A 15,855-nucleotide genomic window follows, 5' to 3' on the forward strand; every position below is an offset into this window, starting at 1 on the left:
TGCAACATTGCTCGGCCAAAGCTAGCATTGTTTCTGGTCTGCTGGGTGATAGTATAGTGCAACAGTTCTCAAACTGTGGGTCGGGACTGCAAAGGGGGTAGTGACCCTGTTTTAATGTGGTCACCAGGGCTGGCTGAGACTTGCTGGGATCAAAGCCTGAGCTCCACTGTCTGGGGCTGAAGCCTTGGGTAGTGGAACTGAGATTACAGGCCCCCTGCCTGGGGCTGAAGTCCTTGGGCTTTGGCTTTGTCCCCCACCCCAGGGCAGTGGGGCCTTGGCTTTGTCTCCCCCTCTCCACCTCCCCCTCGGGGTGGCACAGATTGGGTGGGCTTATGCTTCAGTCCCGCCTCCTGGGGTTGTGTAGAGTTTCCTGGTGAGCCTTGTGACCAGACTGGGGAGGAAACATGCCAGCTGTCACCACAGCCTCATCTGGGGAGGAGGAAGAGGAAGCCAGCATTGTGTGGGGGGCCTCAACCCCTCCTTCTGTTTTGCCCAGGACCTATGGCAACGCCTCTTGAAGTTTGGTACTGGAGTCCAGACTGGGAGTCTCCTGGCGAGGTACCAGTGGTGCTCTGCTCTCAGAGGCCACCGAATAGGAGCACCTTTAGAAAGAGCCCTGGGCTGGGGGGGAACCCCCCACTGATTTCAGAAGGGCCATTGCATGTACTCGGTGTCACCTGTGCATTTGGGGCCATAGTGGAGTAGGAGTGCCTCAGGGAGTAGCGTGGGTGACTGTGAGGGCGAGATGAGTTGACCCCACTTCTGACGACGACAATGAGTCCTGGTGAGACAACCAGGGCGATGCAGACCCTGTTATTGCCAGAGATGGTGGTGGACAATGGTGAAGCCTGTGATGAGGCCATGAAACATACTGGAGTTATGTTGCCTGCCTTAGGTCGGTGCCTCTAAAGTCAATGGAACCTGCATAGGTGCCAGAGTTGCTGGTGTCAAGGTGGAAGAATGTCCCAGCTTGGTACAAGATTTGAAGTCCTTACAGATCTGGCAGTGGTCCTTCTCTGAGCCTCTCCCAAGCACTTGAGACAGCTTGAGTGTGGGTCGCTCAAGGGCATCGACTTGCCGCAGGAAGCACTGGGCTTGAAGCCAAGGCGTGCCATGGCACCTGGAGATGGACGAACTTCTCTAACTGATCGGGGAAGGGCCCAGCACTAATGTAACTGGGGGGGAGGAAATTAGCTACAAAAAAAACCGGATTAACTATTTACACTAGAAAATAGCAAAAACTATGGAAAATAGTGATGGAGCCAGGCGGTGGCAGGAGGAAGATGGTTCCCTGCCACTCAATGGCACTAGCAACACCAATTTCAGCATCGCCAGAGATAGAGGCACTGGCAATGAAAGGAGGTCTCTGGCTGCTGTGAACACTTCAAGAATTGATGGCACCATAAACATACTGGAGTTATGTTGCCTGCCTTAGGTCGGTGCCTCTAAAGTCAATGGAACCTGCATAGGTGCCAGAGTTGCTGGTGTCAAGGTGGAAGAATGTCCCAGCACAGATCTCACTGTGTCCCAGTCCCCATGTCTGATTGACTTTAGTGCTGGGGATTGACCTCTCTCTGGCTGCTTCTTGTTTTTCTTCTTAGGCATTAGGAATGCTCTGCACCGACACCGAGGTACTTGGCACCGAGTCTGAGCAACTCAGCTCTGAAGCAGGTCTCAGAGCTGCCTCTATGAGAAGGCCCTTCAGTCTCACTTCCCAGTCCTTTTTGGTACAAGATTTGAAGTCCTTACAGATCTGGCAGTGGTCCTTCTCTGAGCCTCTCCCAAGCACTTGAGACAGCTTGAGTGTGGGTCGCTCAAGGGCATCGACTTGCCGCAGGAAGCACTGGGCTTGAAGCCAAGGCGTGCCATGGCACCTGGAGATGGACGAACTTCTCTAACTGATCGGGGAAGGGCCCAGCACTAATGTAACTGGGGGGGAGGAAATTAGCTACAAAAAAAACCGGATTAACTATTTACACTAGAAAATAGCAAAAACTATTGTGACGTTTGCCGAAGCAACCAGAGCAGTTCCAGCAACTGTCATAGGCAGTAACAAAGAACTGAGGGGGCACAGCATCAGCAGGGCCCTTTCTACCAGCACTACGAGTGCACAGCACCAGGGGGCACCAGAGCTGAGCTGACAGATCCACTCGCAGAAAAAATTCTGGCAGCTGTTCTCGGGGCAGGCACACACCTACATTGCAATGGACATGTGCAAGCACTTGAAGAAAGCTGCATTGTAAACCCATAAATTTCTAGGCCAGGAGGGACCCTTCTGATCATCTAGTCTGAGCTCCTGTATAACACAGGGCACAGAATGTACCCAAAATCATTCCTAGAGTATATCTTTTGGAAAAACACTTAATCTTGATTTTAAAATTGTCAGTGATGGAGAAACCACCATGATTTGTGCATGAATGTATTTTTAATTCTCGTAGGTGTCAGAAATGCCAAAGCCTGCCTTTATGAAGAAGAACCTGGATGAGCTTGGGATAGGAACTTATCACAACATTGCCTTCATACATCCAGACACTCCTATTATTAAAGCCTTGAACATATTCGTAGACAGAAGGATATCTGCATTACCAGTTGTGGATGAGTCAGGTGTGTATTAAGCTGTACAAGAATATAGTAAAGGGGAGTGATAGCATGTTTAATTTTGAATTTATTTTGTACAATTACCTGTGCTGAAACCAGCCCTAAATCTGTCTTTATACCATCCTGCCACTTGCTCATCAAACAACAAGGGTGAGGAGGGGATAGAATATAATTTGAGATACAAGAAATAAACAAATGAAAAATCTAGGTTAACAGGCTTAGAAGATCTCATTATATCACGCCCTTGTTCAGTTAGCCAAATGTTCACTGTAACATGTCAAAAGTTTTTTTTTCATTCTTGATCTGAATTTTTTCCTTGTAATTATAAGGTAATTAATGAAACTAGGATGCAAGGAAATTAACTTTTTTCTTTGTTTTTAAAAGAGTTTACTAACTTTTTTTTTTTCATTTTTAGGAAAAGTTGTAGATATTTATTCCAAATTTGATGTAATAGTAAGTATCTTCTAATTTTTGTAAAATGTTTTAAAGTGTATCTTTTGAAATTGCAGTCCTTTAGTTGTTTGCTTCAGCTATTACTTATTCCTTAGCCAGTTCATCAAATTAAAAGTTAAAACACCACTTTAATTCACTTTGCACAGTATTTTTTTCTGGCTTATTAGTGTTTCTTATATGTGTGCATCTGGTGGTCTACATTACTCATGCACCACAATGGAGAACGTATAGGCTTCATCCCCTCCCAGTTTAGCCATCCTCGTCTAGACTACTGCTGCACCAGAGCCTAACTCTTTCAGAGAGTTTGATTGAGGATTTCCTCTTACTGGTTATTGGGAGTTTCATATGACTGGATTTTTACACCTGGCGGAATTCTGTCAGAAACCCAGAATGGGGCTCATTGGGATGGGAGTTTGATGGGCCTGCTTAACAGGGGAACCCCAGCTGCTGCCAAGAGGATGCCACATGCCGGGCTCCCGCTTGCCCCCCAATTCCCTTATCCCCTTTTCTTCCCCACCCCATTCCCCCTTCCCCACTGCCACCCAGACCACCTTGCTGAGTCCCCCACATCCAGACCCACCCCCCGCTGAGACCCCCTCCTGTTGAGCACCAATTACCTTCAACTGGACCCCTGGTGAGTCCTATTGCCCCTGCACCCAGAATCCGTGTGCATCCAGATCCCACACTGAGCTGTCCCACACAGAACCCTCTCACCCCACATATAGATTCCCACACACTAAGCCCCTCTACACTTGGATCCTGCGGGGCTGACCCTGCCTGCCCATACCTGGTGCGCCTGGCGCAGAAGGACAGGGCCCCAGGGTGTTTCTGGGGCAGGCCCAGGCTTTGCGCTGTGTCAGGATTGGGTGCGGCCTCACCACTGAGTCCCTGTCCCTGGGAGCACTGGGGGGTGGCAGGATCATCTCCCACCTCCATGTAGCCAGTGGCCTGTGCTCCACACTGCCATGCTGGAGCCTCAACATTTATTTATTGCAAATAACATTTGCAGAATTTTCAAATATTGTCTGTAGAATTTTTATATTTTTGGTGCAGAATTCCCTCAGGAGTAGACAACCATGTGGCTGTCCTTTGTATGTGAGCCTGAGGAGCCGGTGTGTTAAATCCTTCCTGCCCAGTGTGTATCTGAGCCTCGCTCAGGCTGATGTTTTCACCATGGCTTCTCTCAGTAGCGTAACAGTTTAGTCTAGCCCATGCTGCCAGCCTGCCTGTCCAACAGACAATCTAAATAGCTGGAATCGTCAAGAAAAGAAAAGCCCAAATTTCTATATTCATCTTATCTGTATGTGCCAGTGTGACCTAGCAGAGCCTTCCATCTAATGGGGCCTTCTGGTTGCTGGATTTATTCTATAGACACATAAGAGTGATCTAGTATCAGCGGGGTAGCCATGTTAGTCTGTATCCACAAAAACAACGAGGAGTCTGGTGGCACCTTTTATTTGGGCATAAGCTTTTATGGGTAAAAAAACCCACTTCTTCAGATGCATCAAGAGTGATTTAATAGCTCTTGCCACAAGTGTGCCAGTGGAAAATCCTGATGTCTGTAACCCTGCATTGAAAATCAGTACTAAGGGAGAAGTATCCCAAATGTGAAATAGCTTTACAGTGCCTTTACCAACACTTATCTGTACACAATGCTTTTTTAGAGTCAGGGTTCCCAAACACCTGCTTATCTCTTCTAGTCTTCTGTGCTTTCCATTTCCACCCTTGTGGAAAACATTCTTCTGTCCTTTCAGGGTGACTATAGGATGCAAGGAAGCTGTGTAGAAGCAAGAGTTTTTCATCCTCCCAGGCCTTGGGAATCTCTAGTTAATAATACCGCCTTAAAACATTTGATTCAGTCTTGGTCTCAGAGGATTGTTCAACCTCTTCAACCACTGAGGCAGGACAAGTAGGACTTCCATCCATATTTCTCATACCTTTCACAACAGTGTTTGAAAAGGAAGAGGTCTGAGTCCAAGTTAATTCCTTAGAGAGAAAACTTAAGAAAAATCTATGACTTAAAGAAGCTGCAACAAAAAGCACAAATCTGAACCACAAGGCCACCACAAACCTGTTCACTGGGGAAAACGTACACCTGGACCCAAAACCAAACCTCCAGGCGCAAATGGCTCACTTGTTGCTGGCTGACGGCTTTAATGTGGGAGCTAAATTAGGACATCTTTTGATCATCTCTCCACCCAGTGGCTTTCCCTTTTATCTAGACTGATGGTAAATTAGACCAGCAAGAATAAATCAGTATTTTTCTCTTGACAAGAGCAACCCTGAGCACAAAGGTAAGCACCTTCTTGTGGAGAGATGTGCTCATGAATGCCTTTTCCTCTAACTTACAAATGGTTTGAGAATAAACTTGTATAATCCTGGCCCCTATGTACTTGGCTGTGTTTACACAGCTGAAGGACTCTGATAGACTTTGCTTAATATATGCAGTGGAATAGCCATCAATTTACACCAGAAATGTAAATTGATATTTGCATTGATAGTTTAATGACATATCTCCTTGCCTCTTGTGAAGACTAATAATGATTCCTCTAATTTATTTTTCAGAACCTTGCTGCTGAAAAAACCTATAATAATCTAGATATCACAGTAACGCAAGCCCTCCAGCACCGTTCTCAGTATTTTGAAGGTGTTGTGAAGTGCAGTAAGCTGGAAACACTGGAGACCATTGTTGATAGAATAGTGAAGGCTGAGGTGAGATTACTTTGTTCACTTTAGTGTTTTAAAGCAATAAGACAACAAGGGTACCAAATAGTGCATAAGCATCATTTTATCAAAGTCCAATAAAATAACACAAAGTAACTTTGATGGTTCACTGCAGATATTGCTTCTTACATTAGCATGTGTAGCTATCAAAGTGGTGATTTACTAGGTTTATCAGTGGGGGCACTGATCATTTGCAGGTGATCTTGGTGAAATAAGTATGACTTCGTTGAGGACTTGGCAGGTGATGGGGGAATTACAAGATATTTTTTGTAGCTTGTCTCTCCACTTGGTCCCACTGCTATATTTTCTACTTGATATCAGTGGACAATGGAAGAATCTTTCAAAAAGAATGTTATTCAAGAGAAATGCTGATTTTGGAACATACTTGGCAACAAATGCACAGTCCTGCAAACTGCACTATGGATGCCTAATGCTTTTCAGCTGATAAGCTATGTTTGAGGATGCATGGCATATTTTTCAGAAGTAACCTCAGAATCAAAACCATGATTAGAATGGATGGGGGCCTGTGCAAAGATGGCGTACTTTTTTGTGCAACTGTAAGATAATTATATATGTGTATATATTATATTAATAATTAAAGCTGAATAATATAGTCTATTAAAGGAGGGTAATATAATTAATGCCAGTCAACATGGGTTTATGGAAAATAAATCCTGTCACCCTAACTTGATTGATTTTTTTTTTTTTTCCATGAGATTTCCAGCTTGGTTGATAAAGATAATAGTGTTAATGTAATATGCTCAGATTTCTGTAAGGCATTTGATTTGGTATCACATGACATTTTGATTAAGAAACTAAATAATACAAAATTAATATGGTATATATTAAATGTATTAAAAAACCGGCTGATTAGTCTCAAAATGTAATTGTAAACAGGGAATTATTGACTAGATGTTTTTAGTGGGGTCTTGTGGGGATCAGTTCTTGGCCCCATGCTGTCTAGCATTTTTATCAATGACCTGGAAGAAAACAAAATAATCTCTAATTAAATTTACTGATAACACAGATTTGGAGGAGTGGTAAATAATGAAGAGAACAGGTCACTGACACAGTGATCTGAATTGCTTGATAAGCTGGGCACAAGTAAGCAATATGCATTTTAATATGGCTAAATGTATACATCTAGGAACAAAGAATGTAGGCCAGACTTATAGGATGGGCGACTCTGTAAAACATTTGGGGGTCATAGTAAATAATCATCTGAACATGAGCTTCCAGTGCAGTGTTGTGGCCAGAAGAGCTTATGTGATCCTGGGATGCATAAATGTGAATCTCAAGTAGGAGCAGAGGTCATTTTATCCCTGTATCCTGGCTTTGGTGTGACCACTGCTGGAATACTGCCTCCAGTTCTGGTGTCCATAGTTTGAGAAGGATGTTTGATAAATTGGAGGGGGTTCAGAGTAGAGCCAGGAGAATGATTAAAGGGTTAGAAAACATTTCTTTATAGTGAAGAAATTCAACCTATTTATCTTAATAAAGAGAAGGTTAAGGGGTGACTTGATCACAGTTTATAAGTACCTACATGGGGAACAAATCTTTGATAATGGGCTCTTCAGTCTAGCAGAGAAAGGTGTAACCTGATACAATGGCTAGAATCTGAAGCAAGTCAAAATCAGCCTGGAAATAAGGCACAAATTTTTAACAGTGAGGCTAATTAACCATTGGGACACTTTACTGGGGGTTGTGGTGGATTCTCCATCACTAGCAGTTTTAAAATCGAGATTGGATGTTTTTCTAAAAGATCTGCTCTAAGAATTTTGAGGAAGTTCTATGGCCTGTGTTATATCGGAGATCAGTCCAGATGATCACAGTGGGCCCTTCTGACCTTGAAATCTGAGACTCTTAAGATAGAGTGTGAGAGGCACTGGCGGTATTAGAAACTAAAAGTTGTGGAGAAGCTGGCTGACCAGGTGGCTAGTGAGCATACTGTAATTGGGTTTTAACCAATGTTTCAGTATAATCTGTTGGCAGATTAGGGTAACCCCAGAAATTAAGACTGCTGGTAAACTGGGGAATTGGTCACCCTTTGCTGACTGGCTGGGGAAGAAATATGATAGAATATTATTGGCATCTTTTAAAACTTTTGTGGAATGTCCTTTCAGATTCATTCACTGTTCAGATGATATGACAAGCATAAGTGAAAGAGTTAACAGTGACTTTTAAATTGCTTATAAACTGCAGAATAACCACTACATTGAGAAGAATGGAGCAGTATACATTTTAAACAGCTATTTCAGTATGTCTCTAGACTCAGGAAGATGAAGATAGCACCGCTTTTTTTGTTTGTTTTTTAAAAGGTTATCTTTAGAAAAAGAGAGGACTACAAACTTAGCTTTCTAAATGAAATCTTTAAATGCTGTGGAAAACATCCTGGCAGACTTTTTGAATCTTGGGTATCTTTTAAGCAGGAAAACTCTTCACACAGGTTTCCAGCACCCCCGTTTATGAGATGCATTTACAATGAGGCAAACTTAACAAAAATAAGAGTTCAAGCATGCTAAAAGCATAAAGATATGTGTAAATTCAAATGACAAATACATAACATTAACATTACTGCATCATGCATCCCTGATCATGTTTAGTTATGATACACATCTGGTTCCTACTGATTCTGCCATGTGATGTTACCTGACTGACCAGAGAAGCAGACATTATGAAGTCTCAATCAGTTTCACCTGTAACTGTATCTACCAATGTTTGGGTGCTGTTATCCTGTGTCTTCCTTCTCCAGTGTCAATAGACTTCATATGAGGGAGCAAGAGAGAGAGTTGTCCACCTATCAAGTCCATTGCAGAAAATCAAAATTACCCATTTCAGTCATCTTCAAGAGTAATTTAAAACATATTATTTCAGTTTCTGCATCCAAGATTTTGCATCTTCAGGGACCCCAAACTTACATTTATTAAATTTGAGCTAATTCCCAAGATTGTCAGTACTATTCCTCAGTATTCCATTAGAACTGTATCAACAGACAGTTCCATATCCTCTGGCTTTTTCTGTGCCCACTAAAGCTTGCAGTTTGTACTACAGTGTGTCTAGAATGACCCATATTATGTCTAACTTTCTATTAATATCTTTAGAGGTCTTAAATCCATTACAACAGTTTCAAAAAAGATTCCTTCCCTTGGGGATGCAAACTGACCCTGGTAAGGCCATACTTATCCTCCTTCAGTCTATGAGAATTACACTGTGTTCCTCAATGGACTTACTTTTGCTCATAAGCTTTATGGAATGTCTGCATCCCCCAAAGAACACTTCAAAAAAAAAAAAATAACCCAACCATCAGTGCAGAAATACAAAGAGTGATTTGGACAGCATGTCACATGAGGATGTGGCCCATCTTGGCCTGCCTGCCTGACCCTTCCTCATTAACCTTTGTTTTACCAGGTGACAGCTCACTGAGAAGGAAAATCACTTTTACAAGAGGAACCTGCTTCTTGAGACTTGCCACTTGATAGCTGCAGTATAGTTCAATTCATACAACTTCAAACATTCATTTAACATCTAATAGGAAAAACTGTATGTATTTTTGTGTGCATTGTATAACGAATGAAATTTTTCTATATAAATGGATACACTATAAATACACAAATATAAAATATTTCTCAATGAGTCAGCTTTATGTAGAGGCCCACAAATATTCTAGAAATCTGGCCCTGTTCCCCAGTGATGTTAGAAGCTGCCCACTGGCTGGGGGGGATTAGTTTGTGTCTTGTGTGTAAAACAGTTATTTTTACTATAAAAATTCCAAGTGTGGTACTAAATTGATCTTTTTGGTTGCTAAACAAGAATGCTTAATCATACTGGTATTAAGTGTTTAATTGATATAGTAATAATTTTTCTTAATGGAACTCACGACACAATGTGAGAAAGATGACCAAGTGATTAAATGTGCGTAATATACAGAAAACTAATATCCGTGTCTAAAGTATCACCAGCACAATTTCATTAGAAGAAAAAAATATAAAAACAGAATTTTCCCCCTTTTCTTTCTATTTCTTTCCTGTGTTCCCCATTTGTATCAGGTGGGTATGACTGTTCAAATACAAGAGAAGAGGAGCTCTAAGGTATCCTGACTGGTATGTAGTTAACCTCAGTCCTAAATTCACGTACCATTACTTTAATCAAACCAGAGATGCTGCTTTCATGCTGTTATCCCCTTGGTGAGGGTGATGAGGTTTCTTCTTTTCACTTACTAGCATTTGAGAAATTTGATTGCCTAGCACTAAGGGGGTTCCAAGGTGTTAATAAAAGAAATAGGAAAGTTGTTAAGATTGCAACTCTGTTTTTTGCCCTTATCACTTGTATCTGTCAGCCCTAATCTCATCTTTGAGAGAGAATAATGCCGGTTCTCATTGAAATACTGTGCTGGAAGCAGTAATCTCACTATTTACATTTTTACTCATTTGGACATCTTTCCCATGAAAAAAAGTGATGTCTTACAGAAAACTGATTTTTAGTGATAGTAAAAAAGAAGAAATGGTTAAATGTTGAACCTTAAGATAAATGATCAAGAGTATTCAGCTGTTAGATATCTACATTTTATACTCAAGTAGATGATCAACTCTTACTCTTGAAGTTTGTCACTACAACTGTATGTTGCAGTTAAATTAGATTATTCAAACTGAAATTGTTAAACCAACTTTTCACTATTTATGCAACTAGTATATAATATTGCTCTCAACTTGTAACAAAACTAGATTGGTTAGCTTCACTTTGTTTCTGATTAGGTTCATTTTTCTGGTCCTGATGAACGCTGCAATGTTTAGATTATAAACTCGGAAGGTGAATATTTTTTGATGAAAACTCTGTTTCTGCTAAATATATATATATGAAATGTGAAACATTTCTGTTGGTCTTAAAATTCTACTCTGAAAAGTGACTGTAAAAATATCACTTTGCTATTCACAAATCTCTGGGTATTCAGAGTTGTATCTACTTGGTCTAGCAACCCATCTTTGCTACTTGACTCTCATAGCTGTATTATCTCTGCAGTGCTACCTGGAGTATGACATGAAATCTGCTCACGCTTCATGCAAAATTAGCAGAATTGTTATTCAGGTTCCAATTTTAGAACCAGATTTGGCACTCAATCTGACCTGTCCAATCCCATTACAGAGAAGTGTCACTGAAAACAACTTGAATACGATGAGTTTGAATAAATCTGACTGCAGAATTTGACACACACAATCTCCTCTTCCTGATGACGGTGCACATTCAAGGACGCAGCTTGTGAATATAAGACGCCAGGTTGAGTTGGCAGGGGCTAGCAGTTGGAAAAATCTCTTTAAAGTCAAGTTCTTATCATTGTACTCTAATTCATATCCAGTGTATTCAGAAGTTGACTCAAAAATTTGAAACTCACAATGGCACTTCAGAGTTACTTTTCAGAACAGAGCTATGCTAAGTTTTAAAGGCTTAGGTTTTGTAAAAATAAATACATTTATTATTTCTGGATTGATGTTGCTTGACAGGGTCCCTTTTGCTGCAATATCACACAGATATAACAACTGTGTGCTCCTTTAAGTAGCAGCTTAAGCATGTTGTGATACCACCATATTAAAATGTTAGTCAAGAAACTGATGACTTTGAACAATTTCTTCCCTCTAATTCTGGAAATTTGCCCACCTTACAGCACTTTATTTTAGGACTCCTTGTTTCACTGTTGCCATTATTTATAAATCGGGAAAAATAAAATTCCTATCCAATAAAATGTATTTTCCCTGCTTGCAGGTTCATCGTCTGGTAGTAGTGAATGAAGCAGATAGCATTGTGGGTATCATCTCCCTCTCTGACATTCTACAAGCATTGGTGCTTACGCCAGCAGGTATAGATGCTGCCTTCTGACCTCTTTCCATAAACCTTCAGCATGCTGTTCTTAGTCTGCTTGATTTGTTGCTAATGTCTATTATAGACTTTAAGGTCCGAAGGAACCATCAAGATCCGCTAGTCTGACCTACGAATTGCAGGCCATGGAATCTTGCCCACCCACTTCTGTACATAACCTTTGGATGAGTGATTGAAGTCCTCAAATCGTGATTTAAAGCCTTGAAATTACACAAAATCCACCATTACACTAGTTTAAACCTGCAAGTGACCCTGTGCTCCATGCTGCAGGGTCTCTGTCAGTCTGACCGGGGGGGGGGGGTGTCGGGGGGGGATTCCTTCCTGCCCCCAGATATGGCAATCAGTTAGACCCTGAGCATTGCATTTCAGCAAGCTCCAACAGCCAGACACCTGGGAAAGAATTCTCTATAGGACACTATGTGTTTTTGAAAAGTCTGGATTTTTTTTCTATGAACAGGTGCCAGACAAAAGGAGAGTGAAACTGAGTGACTGCTGTGAATGTATAAAGCTTTCTAGGAGAACTTGAATGAAGTTTCTGGGTCAAGTTTGCCTCAAGAACACTGACTGCAATAGAAACGAGAAGAACGGTTATGAGAATGTGTATTGAAACTTAGTGATGGGTAATGTCTGTATTTTCCCCCAGTGGTGTCGCAAAAAAGCAGCATGACAAAAAAGCTTATATGTTAAAAAATGTAGGCTTGCATTTCAAAATGTCTTCAAAATGTTTGCTGAAAGACTGTGTCCTTCATTAAAATGCACTGTATTCTGAAATTGTTTCATTCGTATTTGACAGAAGTCACTGGTCAGCAACAGACGTCTGACATAAGGCAAGTGTATGGCATATTCATATCATAGTGCCTTATGTCAAATACAGCAATATGTCATCAGTTGCCCATCACTGTCAGAGGAAGTATTGTGCTAAACAAGACACTGTATTTGAATGTGAAAGTTTTTAAACCTAAAACCAAATCAGTTTCAGTTCTCATTAGATTTGTCATAAAAGTTGTAATTTGAATATCAGTAGATTACTTTAAAACTTTAATGACAGTTTCGTGTTTTTAATATTGCATTCTGAACTGATTGATTTAAAAACAGCTTTATTTATTTTTACTTTCATGGCAATTTTTTACACATTTTTGGTGGATAGCTAAAATTTCACCATGTCCATTAATAAACTGTTGATTGTTATACAAAAAAAGTGGCAGATTTTTCTCATTTTTTAACACTTGGGAGCTGCAGAAGCCGTGGCTTCTAGATGAGCCCACATTACTTCAGTCTAAGGTTTTCAAAAGCACGTGTTGAAAAGTGTTATTCTGTACTGTAATAGATAGGTACTGTGGAGGAGACTAAGTGCCAGAGAGCTATATATTTTCCTGTGTACTAAAATGTTAAATCATGTTTGTAAGATTGCAGATACAATTTTTTGTAAATTATAATGGATATAGAGTTTTCATACAGATGCAAAGAGTGAGGAAAGGTTTTTGCTAATGTAAATGCACCATAAAGCTTAGAGATCACACTATATAATTGTAGACTTTCTTCTGCAGATAGAAGAAATTAAAGAAACCTTACTATATCAGTTTTTTCATAGCAGTTTTTGAAAATGCCAGGTATCTTTGCATGTACAGATTTTACATGCTTCTTACATCCTTTTTTCCCACCTGGATATTTTATCTTTTTGTAACGTAAGACATTGAATTATTCTTATCTCGCTTCCCTCTTTACAGGCTAATTGTACATTAAAGGGACACTTACTTTAAAAGCAAATGTCTTTACCTGGGTTACTGAATAACACCTTACACTAGAAAAACTGAATGAATGTTCAGTCTTGCATTTATGGGGTGTTTCTCCATGTCCTATCTGGGAGAAAATCAAAATGAATTGATTTGTCACTCTCGAATTCCAAACACAGGATGGGAAATGTTTAAATGAAACTGAAAACTACGTTAATGACTTGTTTATAAAAAACAAACAAACAAAAAACCTGTCTTGTCAAAACTTGCTTTCTATAACCGTAAACTTTGGGTCTACCGTTGACAGCTCCTCTTTCTTAATAGCCCCTCAGACTTTTTTTTTCAACATAAAATCTGAACACATTCACATAGTACACTGTCAAAAAAAATTGTTTACTAATTTTTTTCTCTCCCTTGCTTATCCCCTCTGAAAAGTTTTATAAAGGGTCTTTCTCTAAAAACTTTTCCTTTCTGACTAGATAAAAATTGACTCTTTCCCATATAGTTTGAATGGTGCTGAAGTTTAAATGGCTGCTTTGGTTTAACAATAACCTCAGCATATAGAGTTCATCATCTCCATCATAAATAGCATTGTCCAAGCTCTGGGAATAATGTTGGTGGAGAGAGAAAAATAAAACTGAATGGAGTGGCTCTTGGTTTTTTCTCCTGTGGCAGTGTGGTAGAATTTTTTCTTCTTTGCAACTTCTTCTAAGTTAAGGCCTCCACATTTGTCCCTTTTTAGAGAGCACTAGCATAATGTGTGTGTTCAACACTGTCTGTTACATTGGTGGTGTGTATTTGTAAGCCCACTGTTTTGCCGAAGAAGGGATGAAAATTTTATTCAATTGATGTGGTAAGAGAGACTGATTAAAGCAGAAGCTTAGTCACTTGAGAATTAATTATATTGGCTGAACTCCCTCCTGTCATAGGGAGAATCACAATCTGGTCTAAGTCTTTAAGAAAAAGAATTATCTGAATTATTGCATAACAGTTAAAACCAAAATGCTCTGAATTCATAAAGGAGTGAAAGACCCACAAAAGGAGGCTGAGGTTTTCGCTCCTTATTCAGCAAAGCACCAAAGTGTGTGCTTAAAGTGAGTGTTTGCTGAATTGGATCTTAAGTCTAGAACAGTACCCTTTTCTCCCACTTTTTATTTGGGCATTGTTGAGCACACATATACGCTGTAGGACCCTCTGATAAAAGGACTGCATACCACTGGGAAAATATTTATCACAAATACAGGTGGTGTATGGACAGCTGTACTATTCCCAATATGTACTGTTCCCAATACAGCATTATCTATTTTAAGACACATTAAGTCTTACCTTCCTATGCTGTAAATAATATGTATGACCTATGTACTGTATTTAGTAAAGTGTTTGAATTTGAGTTATCTACATCAAAATAATTGAACAGCTGTAAAATAAACATGTAAAGCATTGCTCTTATGCCACACAATGAAAATGCATTCAAATGTTTGTTTTTGTGTGTTTAAAAAACCATGAATGTAAGGAGATTTTTTTTAAAAATACAATCAAGTCAAATGAAATGTCTGTTACAAAACTTGAAATAGCTTAGTTTGTGAAATAAAATGCCAGTTAGATATGCAGAGTCGCATTAATTTTCAATACTATGAACTTACTATGCAAATAATACTTTTGAAACCAAGGCCTTCACAACCCTAAGCAAATTCTGTCTGTCTCCTCTTGTAATTTCCCCACCTCCCACAGCAGGCCCTTCTAATAGTTAAATTAATATTATAAATAGGCAAAATCACACTGATTTCAAAATGATGGTAGCTGGAGCTAACACTTTAATTATGTAATATACTGTAAATGCGATTCAAATTAATTCCTTGAATAATGAGGGAAGTACGGGATAAGGTCTGCATAAGAAAGTAGGGGAGTCTAGTCTCTTCTCAATCCTTTCTCCTTGAGATTCTACGTGGAAGTTTATCCCACAGTTACTGGATTCTAGAGATTCTCCACATTCCAGCTGTGATCACTTTTGCAGCACAACTCCTCCCTCACAGCCCTATCTTATATTTGAAACTTTATATTTGAAAGAGTGCTTCTCCATCTGAAATTCAGCTCTTTTTCTCCAATAGGCAAGTACTTCTGTCCTTGCGGATGTAAAAATCACTCCCTCCCTTTCCTTGGAGCCGTATCACCTGTGTGCCACATTATCTATTTTAATTTTCTGATTTATCTACAAAGAATTTTTCATTTTAAAATTATCCTTTCAGTTGGTCTTTGTTCCATAGGTAGCCAAAATTGTAGGGGTGGGATCAAGAACTAGATTCCTTCAAAGAAGCATTCCTTCAAAGAACAGAGCTGGCCATTACTCAGTTTTTTGTTCTTTGTAGTTGACCCTTAACTTGTCGGGAAGCTTGGAAGCACGAGAGTAAGTCTTCCTCCAAGTTCACTTCAGAGAAGTCAGACTTGACTGTAGGCAAGCCCACCAGCTTGGCCCATGAGG

General features: G+C 40.1%; 1 protein-coding gene and 1 long non-coding RNA gene across 12 annotated transcripts in view; one reads left to right on the forward strand and one right to left on the reverse strand.

Moving 5' to 3' along the window:
• Positions 1 to 14,986, forward strand: part of PRKAG2 (protein kinase AMP-activated non-catalytic subunit gamma 2) — a 386,915-nt gene extending 371,929 nt beyond the window's left edge. For 9 of the 11 annotated variants that reach the window (XM_048837547.2, XM_048837548.2, XM_048837549.2 and 6 more), the window contains 5 exons: positions 2,439 to 2,604; positions 3,014 to 3,051; positions 5,617 to 5,763; positions 11,530 to 11,623; positions 12,101 to 14,986. In XM_048837547.2, the coding sequence (XP_048693504.1) occupies positions 2,439 to 2,604; positions 3,014 to 3,051; positions 5,617 to 5,763; positions 11,530 to 11,623; positions 12,101 to 12,132 (477 nt within the window). In that variant the 3' untranslated portion in view covers positions 12,133 to 14,986. Of the gene's footprint in view, positions 1 to 2,438; positions 2,605 to 3,013; positions 3,052 to 5,616; positions 5,764 to 9,183; positions 9,316 to 9,821; positions 9,876 to 11,529; positions 11,626 to 12,100 lie in introns of those variants that run through there. The other 2 variants (XR_007354878.2, XR_007354879.2) reach the window with 2 other exon arrangements.
• Positions 1 to 15,855, reverse strand: part of LOC125631219 (uncharacterized) — a 64,704-nt gene that overhangs the window by 27,056 nt on the left and 21,793 nt on the right. The gene's annotated exons all lie outside the window — the stretch shown is intronic.

This window comes from Caretta caretta, chromosome 2 (assembly GCF_965140235.1).
Source record: "Caretta caretta isolate rCarCar2 chromosome 2, rCarCar1.hap1, whole genome shotgun sequence".
Classification (NCBI taxonomy): Eukaryota; Metazoa; Chordata; order Testudines; family Cheloniidae; genus Caretta; species Caretta caretta.